The following is a 14944-nucleotide window of genomic DNA, read 5'->3' on the forward strand; positions in this document are numbered from 1 at the left end:
CCATACAAGTTCAGAGTATGTGAACAGCAAGGGCAACTGAATCCTTATCACCTCTGCAATTTACACAACTACATAATCAAAATTTATGGAATGAAAACAAATTTCAGATTCAAAGGTTTTGATTTTCAAAGTTGGAACTTTAGGGTTTCCCATATTGCAGTCTTAGAGCAAATTTACCTTCCCTGCATTTCGAAATGCTATAGCTTTCCTACTTATTTTGTCACACCAACTGTGCATACTCCTGCTGGAAGTTAACCTTATTTCCTTCCTGTCCCACATTCACCCTATAAACTGAGAATTCAACAGCATTCCTGGGTCAGGCACCTGCCTGGAAAAAGTGCTGAAAAGATAGTGCCTATTTTGTGTGTCTATGGTTTTCAAATTTAGCATTCTACTAAAAAAAATAAAAACATGAGTTTGTCTACCCAAAATATATTTTAAATGCTAAATAATTTTAGAACTAAGTCTGCAGTCAATTAAAAACCTAGAAGTAACTGAAAGGGATGGAAAGCAACAGTATAGAACACATTCTATCAACAGCTGTGTCCTGAAGGTGGAGCATAATTTTCTGCATTCATTCCATTTGCCAGGAATACATATTACCAGTATGTGTCAGAAAATTGTAACACTGTAGTTTAGACAGATAACTAAGAAAAATGAGGATCAACTGGCAACCAAGAGCAATGAGAGGAGAATCAAAATACTTCTTTCTACTTTACATATTTTAAAGTCAGAACAGAGATGGCTATTTATAGGCAAAATGGAAAAGAAAGAAACTAAAATTCATTATTAATGAAAAGAAAACCATTTGTCCGGAACAAAAGAATACGCATTCTAAGTAAATTTTAACATTATCATGACTCAGACTGAACTTTGCCCTGAAAGTGGCTAGTGTTTCAAAAATTGTGATTAAAAAGGGAGAATGCAAGAAATGAGCAACATATTTAACTTCATGTAAGATCTGTCTTTTCACTCTTTTTTATATCTCAGACATTGTGTTACATACAGAAGTGAGAGCATGCATCTGATTTCCAGTGAGCCATATGCTTTATGGAGAGTGCAGGTTTTCCTTTCTCTATATATATAAACAAACAAAACCAGAAAATAGAAAAGCAAGGGTCATAAATTTTCATATAGCAATCCCTGACACCTTAACAGTGAAATATACCATGTTTCAGAATAGTTTCAACTACTTAGGTTTATTTTTCTGCATCCAAAATGTGATGTTTGTATTCTTCTTTTCAGTGCTCAAACAGTATTTAGGAAGCTGTTCTTCACTTTCATCACCTAAATGATCCTGGAGCTTCAATGTCACAAAAATAACAGCAAAAGCAGGAACTTCAATCTTATTATTTTTAAATATCAATCTTAATGTTTTTCACCTTTATTTTTAAAGCTTATATAGTCATTTGGATTGTTAGTCATAACAGCAAGTATGAGCACTGATGCTTCATCTCAAAGTCTCAGTTTTATAGTAATTTTAAGGTAATACCTCCAGGCTTCTTAACTGTCAAAGGATACAGTAATATGAATTGCATCTAATACTCCACCAATACCTGTCAAAGTCTTTCAGCACATAGTGATTTTGCTTGTGAAAACTATCAAAGAGAAAAAAAGCTCAACTCATGATCAGTAGTAATTTGCCAATAGCCCAAAAACTTTTTCAGTACAAACATGACATTAACTTGGGCCTTTTAAAAAGATACCATCACTATGGTGTGTGGTGGTTTTTTTTTTTTTTTTTTTTTTTTTGGTTTTTTTTGTTGTTGTTGTTTGTTTGTTTGTTTGGGTTTGTTTTTTTTTTTTTTGGTGGTGGTGGTGGTATTTTTTTTGTGTGTGTGCGTGTTTTTGTTGTTTTTTTGTTTTGTTTTGTTTTTGCTTTTTGGTTTTGTTCTGGTTTTTTGTTTGTTTGTTTTGTTGTTTGATTTGGTTTGGGTTTTGTTTTGTTTTCTTTTTAAGAAAAGAAAGCAACACCAAGAAATGGTGAAAACAGATTTGAAAAAAAAAAATACATATGATCATATAAGAAACCCAAACTGCCCTTTGGCACCAACAGACTTTCAATTTCAACAAAGTGAAACTTTTTTGAGAGTTATGACAAAACTTGGTTATCACAGCTTTACTGCACTCAAAAGAAGCTGAAACACAAATATACAGAAGAAAAAGCCTGTTTATGCTGCAGGTGTATTAAAGTGTTTTATCAAGGTAACCATCACAGAAGCCAGACATTCAAGAAATAAAAGTGGTGAATTGAGCCAAAACAACCACAAGAATGGATAAACCCCTAAACCAGAAGTTTCAAATAGAGTAACTGATAGACACTTTGCAATAATCCAGTTCTGTTTTTCCCACAACTTGAATAGTCAAAGTTTTAAAGAAAAGCCAAAGTATAATCTCTTAAAAATAATGAAGATATTTCCTGGTTGTAATGACTCCAGAGCTGCTGCTCACATATGCCTGGAAAGACTAAACCCCTCCAATTTTTCTACTTCTATACAGATTGGGGCATTGTACTGAAGAGAACACAGAAAAATATCAGTATCCTGGGGGTGTCTGCATTTGTTTAACAGTGGCAGTTTTAAGATTTCTCTGTGATTTTGCCCCTTACATTGCAACTCCCTCTATTCTCAAGTCAGCAAAATCACCTCTCAGCTCTAATTTGTCTCCCTTATCTCTGTCATTTCCATAAGATTTTCAAGTCCCCTCATTTTATTTTATTTTTTTTTAGCACTAGGTTGAAAAGTTTATCAGTTTTCACCACATTCTGTCATTCAGATCATAAAATAAGTTTTACACAAATCTCTGCTGGAGGGGCCACTAATCACAAAATGCCCAGGGTTTGATATCACTTAGTATTTTGCTGTCATCACTAAAGGAAAAATTAAGCCCCCATATGGTCTGTCCCTGACTAGTACAAATCAGGAACAGCATTTCTTGAAAGCTATTATTCAGGCACAATCCTCATCATGCTAGCAACTTCCAAAACAGCACCATAAAATTCTAGATCAAATCAGTACTCATGGCCTCCAATTTCATTTTATTGCTGGTCCTGCACAGCCACCATTGCTCAGTGCACCACATCTACAAGTTCTGTGAGAATTTAAAGGGCATTTCAGAGCACCTGTCTCAGTTGAGACACTTGTCTTACAGTCATATTACAGATATCAGGCTTGCAGGAAGAGCATCTTAACAGATACATGCATCCAATCATGGCTGTAACTACAGAGAAAGTGACAGCACACCTACCTGAAGAAAAAACTCAACAATAATAACAAAATGTCCCAAATCAAACAAGACCCACCCCAGCAACTTTTTTAGCAAAGGTATCAGGGCAAGTCAGCAGATCAAACCCAGCAGCTGGAATCCAGAGCTGAAAGGCCTTCTCTACTTGCTTCATTATACACTTCAGAATGAAGAAAAAAAAACCCCAAAAACCCAAAATTTAATAATTTTTCGTTAAAAAAAAAAAAAAGAAATCAAAAAATTCCCTTAATGGCATTAACTTGCACACAATTTTCAGGAAGGCACAAATTGAGATAATTTCTTATTAGAGCAGCAGCAATTTCCCATGGTTTGAAGAAGAATTCCCATGCTTTAAAGACTGTTGTAGGTTCACTGAGTTATAGACTACTTTTCAGGTTAGTTGATCAGCCCTGACTTCTCATTAGTTTACTTCCACTGAAACAATTCTCACGGTGACAGAGAATTTTAAAATGTCGCTTGCTAATCACCAAAGTCACAAGTTTCTGCCCACTAGAGCAGATGTCAGAAACAGATATATTGACAGTAAGAAGCTTCCCTTTCTTCCTGAAGAGGGATAAGTCTTCTTTAAAGACTTGTTATCCCATGCTTTTACTCAGGGAGCTGTTTTGCTCTTCAAAATATTTCAGTAGGGCTTGGAACACATTTCTACAGCTGTTGTAGATGTTGGGAGCCCTGGTGGTAGTGAAAGAGGTGGTAACAAAAGCATATGGAGGATTCTGATATGTTTTTCTATAGAATGTTTTCATTAGCAAATGAAGATTACCAACAATTAGATGCATCTCAGATTAGTAATTTGCTTAAATTCTAATGGAAATATAGGGGTTACAGCCCACCCAGAACTCAGATTTGTCAGTAGCTTCCTTGAAGACTATAAGCAAGATGAGAGACTAAAAGCTGCAGGAGCTTAAGAAAAAAAACACAGGCTCTGAGCCAGCACACCCAGTGAGCTGGTATCACAGTTCTCAGGCTTTCAGGGGAGAACCAAAATGTTCTGCATCTTTAGAGACCTATTTTAAAACAAAATAGTATTTTATTGTGCTTAATTAAGAAAGCTATGTGCCAGAAAAATGTGCTGCTTCTTGGCACTTTAGGAGAGAAGGTATGAGCTCATACCATCAAAACCAAAATAATACCATTATTTTAAATCATTTTTTGATACAACACTGACAAAACCCCTACCTCACATTGTTCAGTCCCTAAAATCAACTCAGCTTTGAGCATTCCTTTCTCCTTGTCTCCAAAAAATGGCTGACTCTATGCTCAGCAGACCTTTTTCAGTGGGCTTAATGTTACTGTCCTTCCATTTGCCTCTGGAAGTCAAGATGGTAAGAAACAAGGTATCTGCTTCTGTTTATTCAGAGGCTTCAGGGTAGAAAAATGTCCACATTATGAAACTCTGGGGTCCTAAAAATTTCAAGGTCAAGCAGTTATGATTCTAGAAGATTTTTGCCTTGAGTCAACCCCACTTGAGTAGTTTTTTGAAACTGAAGCCATGGGAAAGAAGAGGGATTAGCAATGTCATAGTCTTAACAAAAGAAGTGGCAAGAAGATTTGCCAAAATAAACACCATTGTGTATACATCACTAAACACTGTGAAGCTGTTAAAAGTATATGCCTTTTCCCATATAAACCAGTGCCACTAAACAAGAGAAGAATAGAATCTATTCTAAGTAAGAAGCAAATATTCCTTAAATTTTGTTAAATTTCACACAGGAAAGCAAAGTACTTGGCACACTTAGACAGCAGAAAAAATTGTAACAGTTCCTTCCGAGAAGACAGAATTCACTGTGGAAATGATGGAAAATTTTTTTTTACTGTATATTCCTAGTTCAGAAAACACAAAAGATTTGGAGTTAAAAAGAGTCAGATTTTAGTGAAACAAAACTGTGTATCTTTCTCATCTGATAGATGTGATGGAATCTAAACTGCCCAAATAGACTGAAGGCATGGAAAAAAAGCAAATTGATTGAAACTCTACTGTACTCACAGTTAAGATTGGTAGTCTTTCAGAAATAGCAATATATCTGATGCTTTTTGTTTTAGGTTGCAATGCGAGATGTAACCAAAAATACGTATTTTATTAACATCTGTCAAAACGAGGTGGGGCAGTGTTCCTTGTCTCTCCTAGGACCCATCCTCCCTCCGGGGGATATCTGATGTCAATGGGTCATTAAGGCTCACTGCATGACTGATAAAATTACATCATCCCATTGTGAGATGCTTGTGGGAGGAGACAAGCATTACTACCTGGATAAAATCTGAGATTCAGAACACCAGAACAGCCTGTTTTTCACTGGATTCCCAGAGGAAGACTGGACCCATCTCACCACCACTGGACTTTCAGAGAAAAACTACACCCTTCTACAGAATAATTGCTTCAACAGAACCACATCTGTCAGTCCAGGAGGAATTGATTGGACTGCTACCAACACCCTGACCAACAGGGTGTCAGGCTGTATTTGGACTCTGTTAGTGTTTTCTTTTTGCTTGGTTGTTTTTTTCTACTATTACATTTTTATTTTAATTTTCCTAGTAAAGAACTGTTATTCCTATTCCCATATGTTTGCCTGAGAGCCCCTTAATTTCAAAATTATAATAATTCAGAGGGAGGAGGTTTACATTCTCCATTTCAAGGGAAGCTCCTGCCTTCCTGTCTTTTCCAAACCAGGACACCTCTATAGCTCCATCTTCTCTGTATTCTCACATCATGTAATCAATAAGATCCTCTGAACTATTTTTTCCCCAGGCTGAACAAGCCCTCAGCCTCTCTTCATATATAATGTTCTCCTGACTCTTGGTGCCCTCCCCTGGGTTCACTCCTGTATCTCAATATTGTGCTGAGTGCACAAAGCTGGACACAGCATTCCAGATGTGGTCCTACAAGTGCTGAATAAAACCGAAGGATCACTTCTCAGTGCATGCTGTGAAGGCCCTTACTAATAGTGTCCAAGGCATGCTTTGCACCATGACCCCAAGAGCCTTTTCTGCTTCCTATCCCAGCTGGCACCAAGCCTGCCTTGTGGCTGGGATTACCAAAAACCAGAAGAAAGAGCTTTTCTTCTTGCTGGACATCATAAGGTTTATGTAAGCTCATATATCCAGCCTGTCCAGGTCCCTCTGACAGCAGCCCCACCACCCCAATTTGAGTCACCCTCACCTGGTGTCACCTGCAAACCAGCTGAGAGTACCTTCCACCTCATCATGCAGATTCAATCAAGACATTGAATGGTATTGGTCTCAGGACCAATTCCTGAGGGATCCACTACCTCCTACCTGCAAGCTTAGCTTCACAACCTTGGCTTTTTAAGTGCAGCCTATTTTCTGTCCACTTTATAGTGTGTTTATCCATCCTGTGCCCCACCAATTCTGCGGGCTATGGAGGAAGCTACAGAAGGTGTCAAAGACCATTAAAATCAAGGTATATCAGAACCACTGCATTTCTTTTGCCAGACACCTCATCATGGGAACTATGATTTGCATCTGGGAAGTGGTTTTTTCAACTCCTATTCACCTTGCTATCCTTCAGATATTTACATGTGATTTACTCCAACAGTGTTCTCAGGGACTGAGGTGAGGCTTACTGGAGTTCAGTTATCTGGATCCTCCTTCTTGTCACTCTTGACTATCAAGTTCCACTAATTTATGTACAAAATCCAAGTGACTTAAGTTATACCTGACTATGCCTTCGTGTGCTGGGGATACTGCATCACGTTCAGGGGCTCAGGCATCTGGAAGGCCTGAGGCCAAGCCTTGCAAGTGAAAACCATAGTATAAAAGAAACCTTAGCCTTTCTCACGACCCTTGTCACTACGTTGACTGTTCCAGCAAGCAACAGGGCCACACTTACTTAGCCTTTATTTTACTCCAGGTGTACCTTAAGAAACTTCCCCAAGCTGGAACTTGCTCAGCTCCATTCCTATATAAACAGACAGTGCTTCTGTATGCCTCTCAATTAGTATGTCTCTACTTTCTTGTAGGTTTTTTTGGTGTTTGAGCTGAGTCAGGAACTCCATGTCCATTCATACTCATCTTGTGCAAAGTTTGTCTTCTGACAATAGAGACAACACTTCTTGTGCTCAGAGGATGCTGTCCTTGCAGATTGGATAGCTCTCCTGGGCTCCTTTGCCCTTCAAGGATCCACAGGATCCTGCCAAGCACATCCCTGAACAAACATCTCCCCTCATCACACTATTGATCATCTGTATCAAGAAATTGTCTTCAATCTGTTTCAGAAGTCTGGATAGCTTGTGTTCAGCCTTATTGGCCTTCCAGTAGTTACTGCGGAGGTTAAAGTCACCCAAGAATACTAATGCCTGGGACTACAAGGCTTTTTCCACCTGCCCTAAGATTGCTTCATCTGCCTTCTCTTACTGATGAGAAGGTCTAGAGCAAGTACTTATCACATCACCTGTCTTGGTCTGAACTTTAATCTCTGTCCACAGGCTCACCACTTGTTTCCCACTTCATCCAGGTCAAAATGCACCTTTGTATAGAGGCTAAAGGGAGAGCTTCTCATACTGACACCCTGTTAGCATCTTAAGGTACATGTGCCTTGTATTTTCAACTGGGTTCAAGGTTAAGAAGAAAGGGCTGAGTGGGCCAGACATGCTGAACTTTCTTGAGTTTGACCCTTCTTTGGTGAAAGAATTCTGAAGTTATGAATTGCTGTCACTCTTTTCAAATGTACCTGAACCATTGTAATTCTAGGGAAGGAACAAGATCTTCTCATGAGGAAAGAAGGGGAATGCATGTGTAGGCAAATGAAAAAGTTTCCACAGACCTGACTTCAGCGCTGTCGGAATATAATTAAAATGTTTTTATTCAATTATTAGTCATAATATAGAGTCACTATTAATTCTACACATTAGAATTCAAAATCTTTAATGTGGACTACTTACCTAATGATCTCTTAAACTGATTGTAGATAGACAAATTTTCTATGTGTGTCTTTAAAATTAAATTATTTTACAAACAAAGCTGTCAATCTTTCATGACAGAATGTCCATATCATTGTCTGCAATATTTGATCTAAAATCTACATAATTCACGACCTTGCACACTTTTAACTTCCTCCAGATTTCTGAGATTTTGTTTCACTGTATTTATTATTTAGATTGTACATTATGCAATGTTTACATGATAATATTGATATAGAATCACAGAATATCCAGAGTTGGAAGGGATCCACAATGATCATCGAGTCCAATTCCTGGCCCTGCACAGGACAGTGCCAAGAGTCATATCATGTGCCTGAGAGTATTTTCCAAATGCTCCTTGAATTCTGTCAGGCTTTGTGCTCTGACCACTTCCCTGGGGAGTCTGTTCCAGTGCCCAACCACCCTCTGGGGGAAGAACTTTCTCCTAATAACGAACCTAAACCTCCCCTGACACAACTTTGGGCCATTCCCTCAGGTCCTGTCACTGGTCAGCACAGAGATGAGATCAGTGCCTGCCACTCCTCTTCCCCTCATGGGGAAGTTGTGACTGGAATGAGGTCACTCCTCAGCCTCCTCCAGACCAAGTAACTGCAACCACTCCTCATATGGCTTCCCCTCTAGGCCCTTCACCATATATACCTAATGTTATATATATATATATATATATATATATATATATATATACATTAAACCCCCCCCCCAACAACATATATATAATATTATCTAAATAAACTTTTTAAATGCACAGTTTCAAATATGTCACTAAAAAAGCATAAACTTTATCATTAAAGAATTTCCCACTATTTTTAAAACCTTTTTTTTTCTGTTAAAATATATCCTAGGACACAGATGCGTACAACTGTACTTTTAAACAAGAAAATAGTGCACTTTAATCGTGCAGTGTTCAGTATCTTGCAAGTAACTACCTGCCATTATGTACCATAATGCCCAAGTCTTGTTCTATGCTAGTCTAGTAATTATGCTACAGAATCATTCAAACCACAGACAGCTTGACACCCTGCTTTAAAATATCCTGAGGTTTTAGCTGGTATTTGCCACTTATTTGCAATGGCATGATAATTACTAGTTTAGTAAATGCCTATAGCAAAGCTTGTTAAAAAAAGAATGTTTCACATCTTGACTTAATAATATCTTACAGGTTATTTTTTACTAGGATTTACAAGTTTAGCTGGAAACATCCATTCTTTAAACCATCTGCATGCAAAGAAAAATAATGGGAAAAAATGAGCTCTGTAACTCCCCTAAGACCTCTCAACATGTATTAAAAAAACCCTTACCAAACCCCAAAAGACCTGAACCCCAAACTCCAAAGTTTTTTGTTAATCACACATTTCTTTAAGCTAAGAATTTCTATCTGGCATTGTAAGTTAATTCATCTGAGCCAGACTTTGATGTGTAACTTGATTTCTTCAAGCTAGAAATGAAGCACCAATTGCTTACCTGACTCACACGCAAATGTCTTTGATGTCTCATCATGAAAGATAATTGCCACTGCATGCTTCTTTGTCTCTCGAGGCAATCTGGTTATGTTTTTGATATTGTGCAGCTCAGTTACCTTAAAATGAAGAAAAGTATTTTAGACCAGTGTAAAAATAGTACAACTAAAAATATTAACCTTAACTGCTCAAATTTTACCATAAACTGCTTTTTCCCTGTCCTAGTTTCAGCCACGACAGGGTTAATTTTTTTACAGGAAGCAGGAGAGATGTGTGGCAAGGCCCAGATGTTATTCCATTCCACCTCACACATTGCCAGGGGCTGGAGTAAGGAGCTCTCCCTCCCAGTGGGGAGAAAGCCTGGTAGGGAGGAGCTGGGTATTGTTGTAGGCTTTTCCATGTAAATTGTTTCTTTGTCTTATACCATATGCTGCTTATATTGCTGCTGTTACTGTTCATTTTCTTGTCTTATTGCTGTTTCTAGTAAATCATTCTTATCTCAGCCCATGATTTTCAGCTTTTGTGCTTCCAGTTCTCGACTCTATCCCAACGGAGTGGGGAGGGGAAGGGTTGAGCGAGTGTGCAGCAGTGTGGTTTTGAATCCCTGTGGGAGAACTAAACTGGGGAATACCATTCCTAAAGCCCTAGGGTTATTTATAGTTATAAGCTTTGCAATTGATAAAAAACCCACATAAAATAGGTAGATTCTTAAGTTGCAAAATTTAACTCTAATAACTCTATTTCTCTAATAAATTTCCACAAAACTCTGTTTCTTTCATAAAGTCCTATGTGGAAGCAGTTTTAAAATTACATCAGCTCAGCCTTGGGATTTTGTATAATCTATTTTTCAATTTCTATACTCATACAACTTGGATCAATTTCAGAATTTGCATCAAATAGAAAATCTAATGTTGGAAGAGCACTGTTTCATTAGTTGAGAGAGGTTACTCAACTAATATATCAAATAGCATCACTATATTTGTAAAGATAGATCCCCACATGTCTTTAAATGTATCTGTCATCCTCAAAAGAACCCAAACTTTTATTTTTTAAATATTTGCAATATTTAGAAATATCAACAGTAAAATGCAAAATTTAGAATATCAACAATAAAATATTATTGCAGCAAATTTACAACATAAAAAATTCAATCTATTTCCATTTTCTTTTGATTTAAGTATATAACTACAACTAACAAAAATGGAAGAAAAATATGTTATTCCAACCAGAGCTGGTGGCTCAGCCTACATTACACTGATTAACACTTCATATTATAAAATCTTTTTTTTCAGTTTCTTGGAACTCTGGGCAAACTTTATCTGCTTAGGGTTAGTTTTATTCAGACAGGACATTTGCCTCAGGCAGAATTAATTTCCAGAAAAATGTCATCCATATGAGTTTGGATGTCTATGACTAAGAAAAAATGGACTGCATGTAGGTGGGGTTTTGCTTTGTAATTGTTATTCTCTTAGTTTACAGTTCCAGCATTTCTTTTCACATGCTGAAAATAATGTTTTTAAATTAGAAGAAATTTTATATCGTGCAGTAAAGAAATGAAACATGTGGAGACAAAGACATTTCAATAAAATCTCAAAAGAGATGAGCAGTGAGAGGCATTAAGGCAATGAAAGAAACTGAGATAAAGCATGAAGTGGAATGTGCTATGTGTTGATGAACTTGAGACCAGAACTGAAGATTGCTCTAGAGTCTGTCTTGGCACCTTTCAGCAAAACTCACTCCAGTTTGTCAAGATCTTTGTTGTAACAGGTAGGCCAAAAGGGGATGTGCTACTATAAATATGGTCTAACATGCTAAACTGAGGAGAATCATCATCCTCTGTACTGAATGGCCATGGTTCTGTCCATACAGCCCATGGAGCTTTGCTGGCTGAGGCACCAAGATCCAGGGCTCTACCTGCAGACCTGCTCCCAGCTTGCCAATCCCAAACCTGTGCCCTCACAGGGGCTCTTCTATCCCCAGCCTCGTACTTGGTTTTTGCCCTTATTCAGTTTAACAAAGTCCACGTCAGCCCATTCATCCAGCCTGTTCAGGTTGCTGAAAAGATAGCCTGACTACCAAAAGCATATCAACTGATCCTTCCCAATTTGCTCTCTGCACAGTTGGTGCAGCTCCCTTATTTCCTCTAGGTCCCTGATAACAATATCAAGAGAGGTCCCAGTACAGACTGCGGCAGTTCCACACTTGCTACAGACCTCCAAGTAATGGGTTATAACCCATTCACAGGACTTTCTGGGTCTGACTAGATGGGCAGCTTTACATCATCTAGACATCTACCTGCACAAATAATAATGTCCCAACTTCAATTTGAGAATATCATGGGAGAAAATGTGAAAATCCTTGCTAAAGCTCTTCTCATCACATATCATAGATGGCAATCATACTGGTCAGGCATGATTTACTCTTGATGAATCCATGCTGCCTCCCCCAAATACTGTCTTTTCCTTCACGTGTCTGGAAATATATTTTAATATGATTCACTCCACAGTTCTTCCTATAGGCTGAAGTTCTCCATGTTGACCTTTGGTTGACTGCTAGAATTCTCTGTATTCTCCAGGCTGACCTTTTGGCCTTTTTTTGGACACAGGTGCAAAATTCAACTCACCATTTGGTTCCTAATCCCTTATAATTTATACTTTGATCACATATTTTCAGGGCTTTGTAAGAATCCATATATTTCTCTACTTTTTGTCTTGCGGGAAAGAGAAGGGCTGAATACCACAAATATCCCTGTCGTATTAAAGACGTTACTGAAATATCTGTTGACTTTCCATAATCTATGCATGGTAAGTGAATCAATGTTAGAGGGGTCTTATTACTCACCCAAAGCAATAATCTCAAGGAAATCCCCCAAAGGGGGAAAGAAAGCATTAGTAGACAGAGGAGAGGACAGACTCTAGAATCCAAAACCTGAGGGAACAATACCAAACCCATAAGTGACTACTGAATTTCGAAGACACACAACGCCCCAAAGTCAGAGACAGGGTACAGATCTACTAGTCTTGCTAAAAAAGGAAGATACAAGAGCAAAATATTTAAAAGGATTTGAGACGCAAAAAAGTTCAGGTTATTATTAAAGAGAATTAAAAAATATAGCTGGCAGTGCAACAGGAAATGGAAGACACAAATAGGTGGGAAAAGCTCCAGTAGTTTTTACACAAGCAACTGATACAGAAAGTGACATTTTCACGTAAGTGTGCATGTGTGAGAGTGCACACCATGCAGAAAAAGGTGCCTTAAATCTTGCTATACTTCAAAAGGGAAAATTTCCCTTTCTGGAATAGCAGAAAAGGAAATAGAATAGCTTTGAATAATGACAACAAGGAATTTTAAACTTTCTTCTAATCTTTGTCATAATAGAGATCTGTTATTTTTTTTAAATATTTGAGTGTTACAGATTACTGAAAGATCCTGAAATGCTTATAAGACAAGATAATAATAATAGAGCCAAAAATACTACATTCCTGGAAATAAAGCCACAAATTATTGATAGTAATTTTTGTATGAAACACAAATACAGATATACCTGGGTACACACACACATGGCCATCTATAAAGATGATTTTTTGAGTCATCCTATTGATCAGTACATTAATCCTGCCTTGTTTAATATTGTCACATATGCAACATCCATCACACACTTAGGAATATTGTCAGCACAAAATGTACATACAACAGGATTTTATTTTATTTGCTTGTGGGGATTTAATATCTGAAAGAGACAACAAAATCACTGCCAAATTCTTATGAGCTGCTTTTTGGTACCCATGTGAGAGATTAAGTTGAACAACACACAAGACAAGTTAAAAAAAATAGTCTCCATGCAGGAAAAAAGGGAATTTTTTTTAAACACATTTCGATTTTCCTTTGTCTCTGGAATCATAGGACCTCCCTAGACAGCACAAAACTTCTTATAACTCAAATGTGACTGACAAAGTTACATGAATTGCCTTATCCAAACTCCCTGACTTTTTACCTTCTTTAACACAAAGTTGTTTGAGCAATCTGTAGTCTCACACAGAAATCATATCCCTCTTGTGTACATCTTTCCATTAAAAAATGGACCTATTTGAAACTACTATGAGATATTCTGAGACACTTATTTCCTTATTTCCTATTTTACCTAAGTCAAATATTTTAGTAGTTTAACATGGGTATCCAAAGTATTTCTACCAGTTAAGATTTTTTTTTTCCAAAAATCATCTCTTTCTCATTGGAATGCTCTGCTTTACAATAACTGAAGGAAATAATTTTAGCTATAACATTTTGAGGACATAGGAAATTAAGAAAGATTTTAAGAAGTATTACTTTACTGGGCAGGCTAATAGAAAAAAGAAATGAGAACACTTCAAAAACACAAATTTACACTAACAACTAGAAAGGCCATATTATCAAATAAGCCCCTCAGTATTTCTATTAGTTATGCAATTTCCAATATAAAATAGAGATGAATATTTACTTCAACATTCATCTTTTCAAATTGCACCATATAGTTCCCTCCAGGATCAGAGTAGAAAGACAGAGGCAAACCAGTGAAAGTCTATCCTCCCATTGATAGAGAATTAAGTTAATGAAATTCTGAATTCTGGATTTAATGCCAGTTAAGCATGAGTCATTTCTCAACTTGCTAAACATGTGCAATAAAAACAATAATAAATGCCTGAGAGCATATTATCTTGTATGAGGAAAAAATGAACTTTGTCTTGGAAACCAGATTGCTTTATCTCAGAAATTTTTAAAACTGTGGCTTGAATTTTATCTATTATTAAAAAAACCCAAACCAAACAAAAAAAAAAAAAAAAAAAAAAAAAAAAAAAAAAAAAAAAAAAACCCATCAAAAAACAACACAACAAACTACAAAAAAACCTAAGCATTTTTAATAGGGGGAAAAGTATCAAAGCTACTGAAAAGGTAAAAAAGAAAACTTATAAAAATCATACTACTTTGAAATAATTTAAAACACCACTTTGCAGATTTTAAGAAGGTTTTAAAATACTAATAGAATTGAAAAAACCATGAAAAAGTTCATGTTTTTTATGAGTAGTACATTAGGTAAGCCTACTTTTTAAACCTAGGAACATTATACCAAAAGTTGCTCCCTGTGCTATTATAATAGACTTGTTGACAAAATTCAGTCTAATACATTGAAAATATTCTTGCTCTTCACAACAACAAAATATCATTCTGAAACTACCTAGACCATTGATAACCTTGTATCAGTGAGAGAAACATAAAAAAGGGAAAATTTTCTGTGCCATTATATATGTA

At 36.8% G+C, this 14944-nt stretch overlaps 1 protein-coding gene across 1 annotated transcript in view; it reads right to left on the bottom strand.

Moving 5' to 3' along the window:
* Window positions 1–14944, bottom strand: part of DOK6 (docking protein 6) — a 244943-nt gene that overhangs the window by 116821 nt on the left and 113178 nt on the right. Inside the window, exon 3 of the mRNA XM_066328381.1 lies at window positions 9663–9777. Coding sequence (XP_066184478.1) covers window positions 9663–9777 — 115 coding nt within the window. The remainder of the gene's footprint in view (window positions 1–9662; window positions 9778–14944) is intronic.

This window comes from Sylvia atricapilla, chromosome 1 (genome assembly GCF_009819655.1).
Source record: "Sylvia atricapilla isolate bSylAtr1 chromosome 1, bSylAtr1.pri, whole genome shotgun sequence".
NCBI classification, from domain to species: domain Eukaryota; kingdom Metazoa; phylum Chordata; class Aves; order Passeriformes; family Sylviidae; genus Sylvia; species Sylvia atricapilla.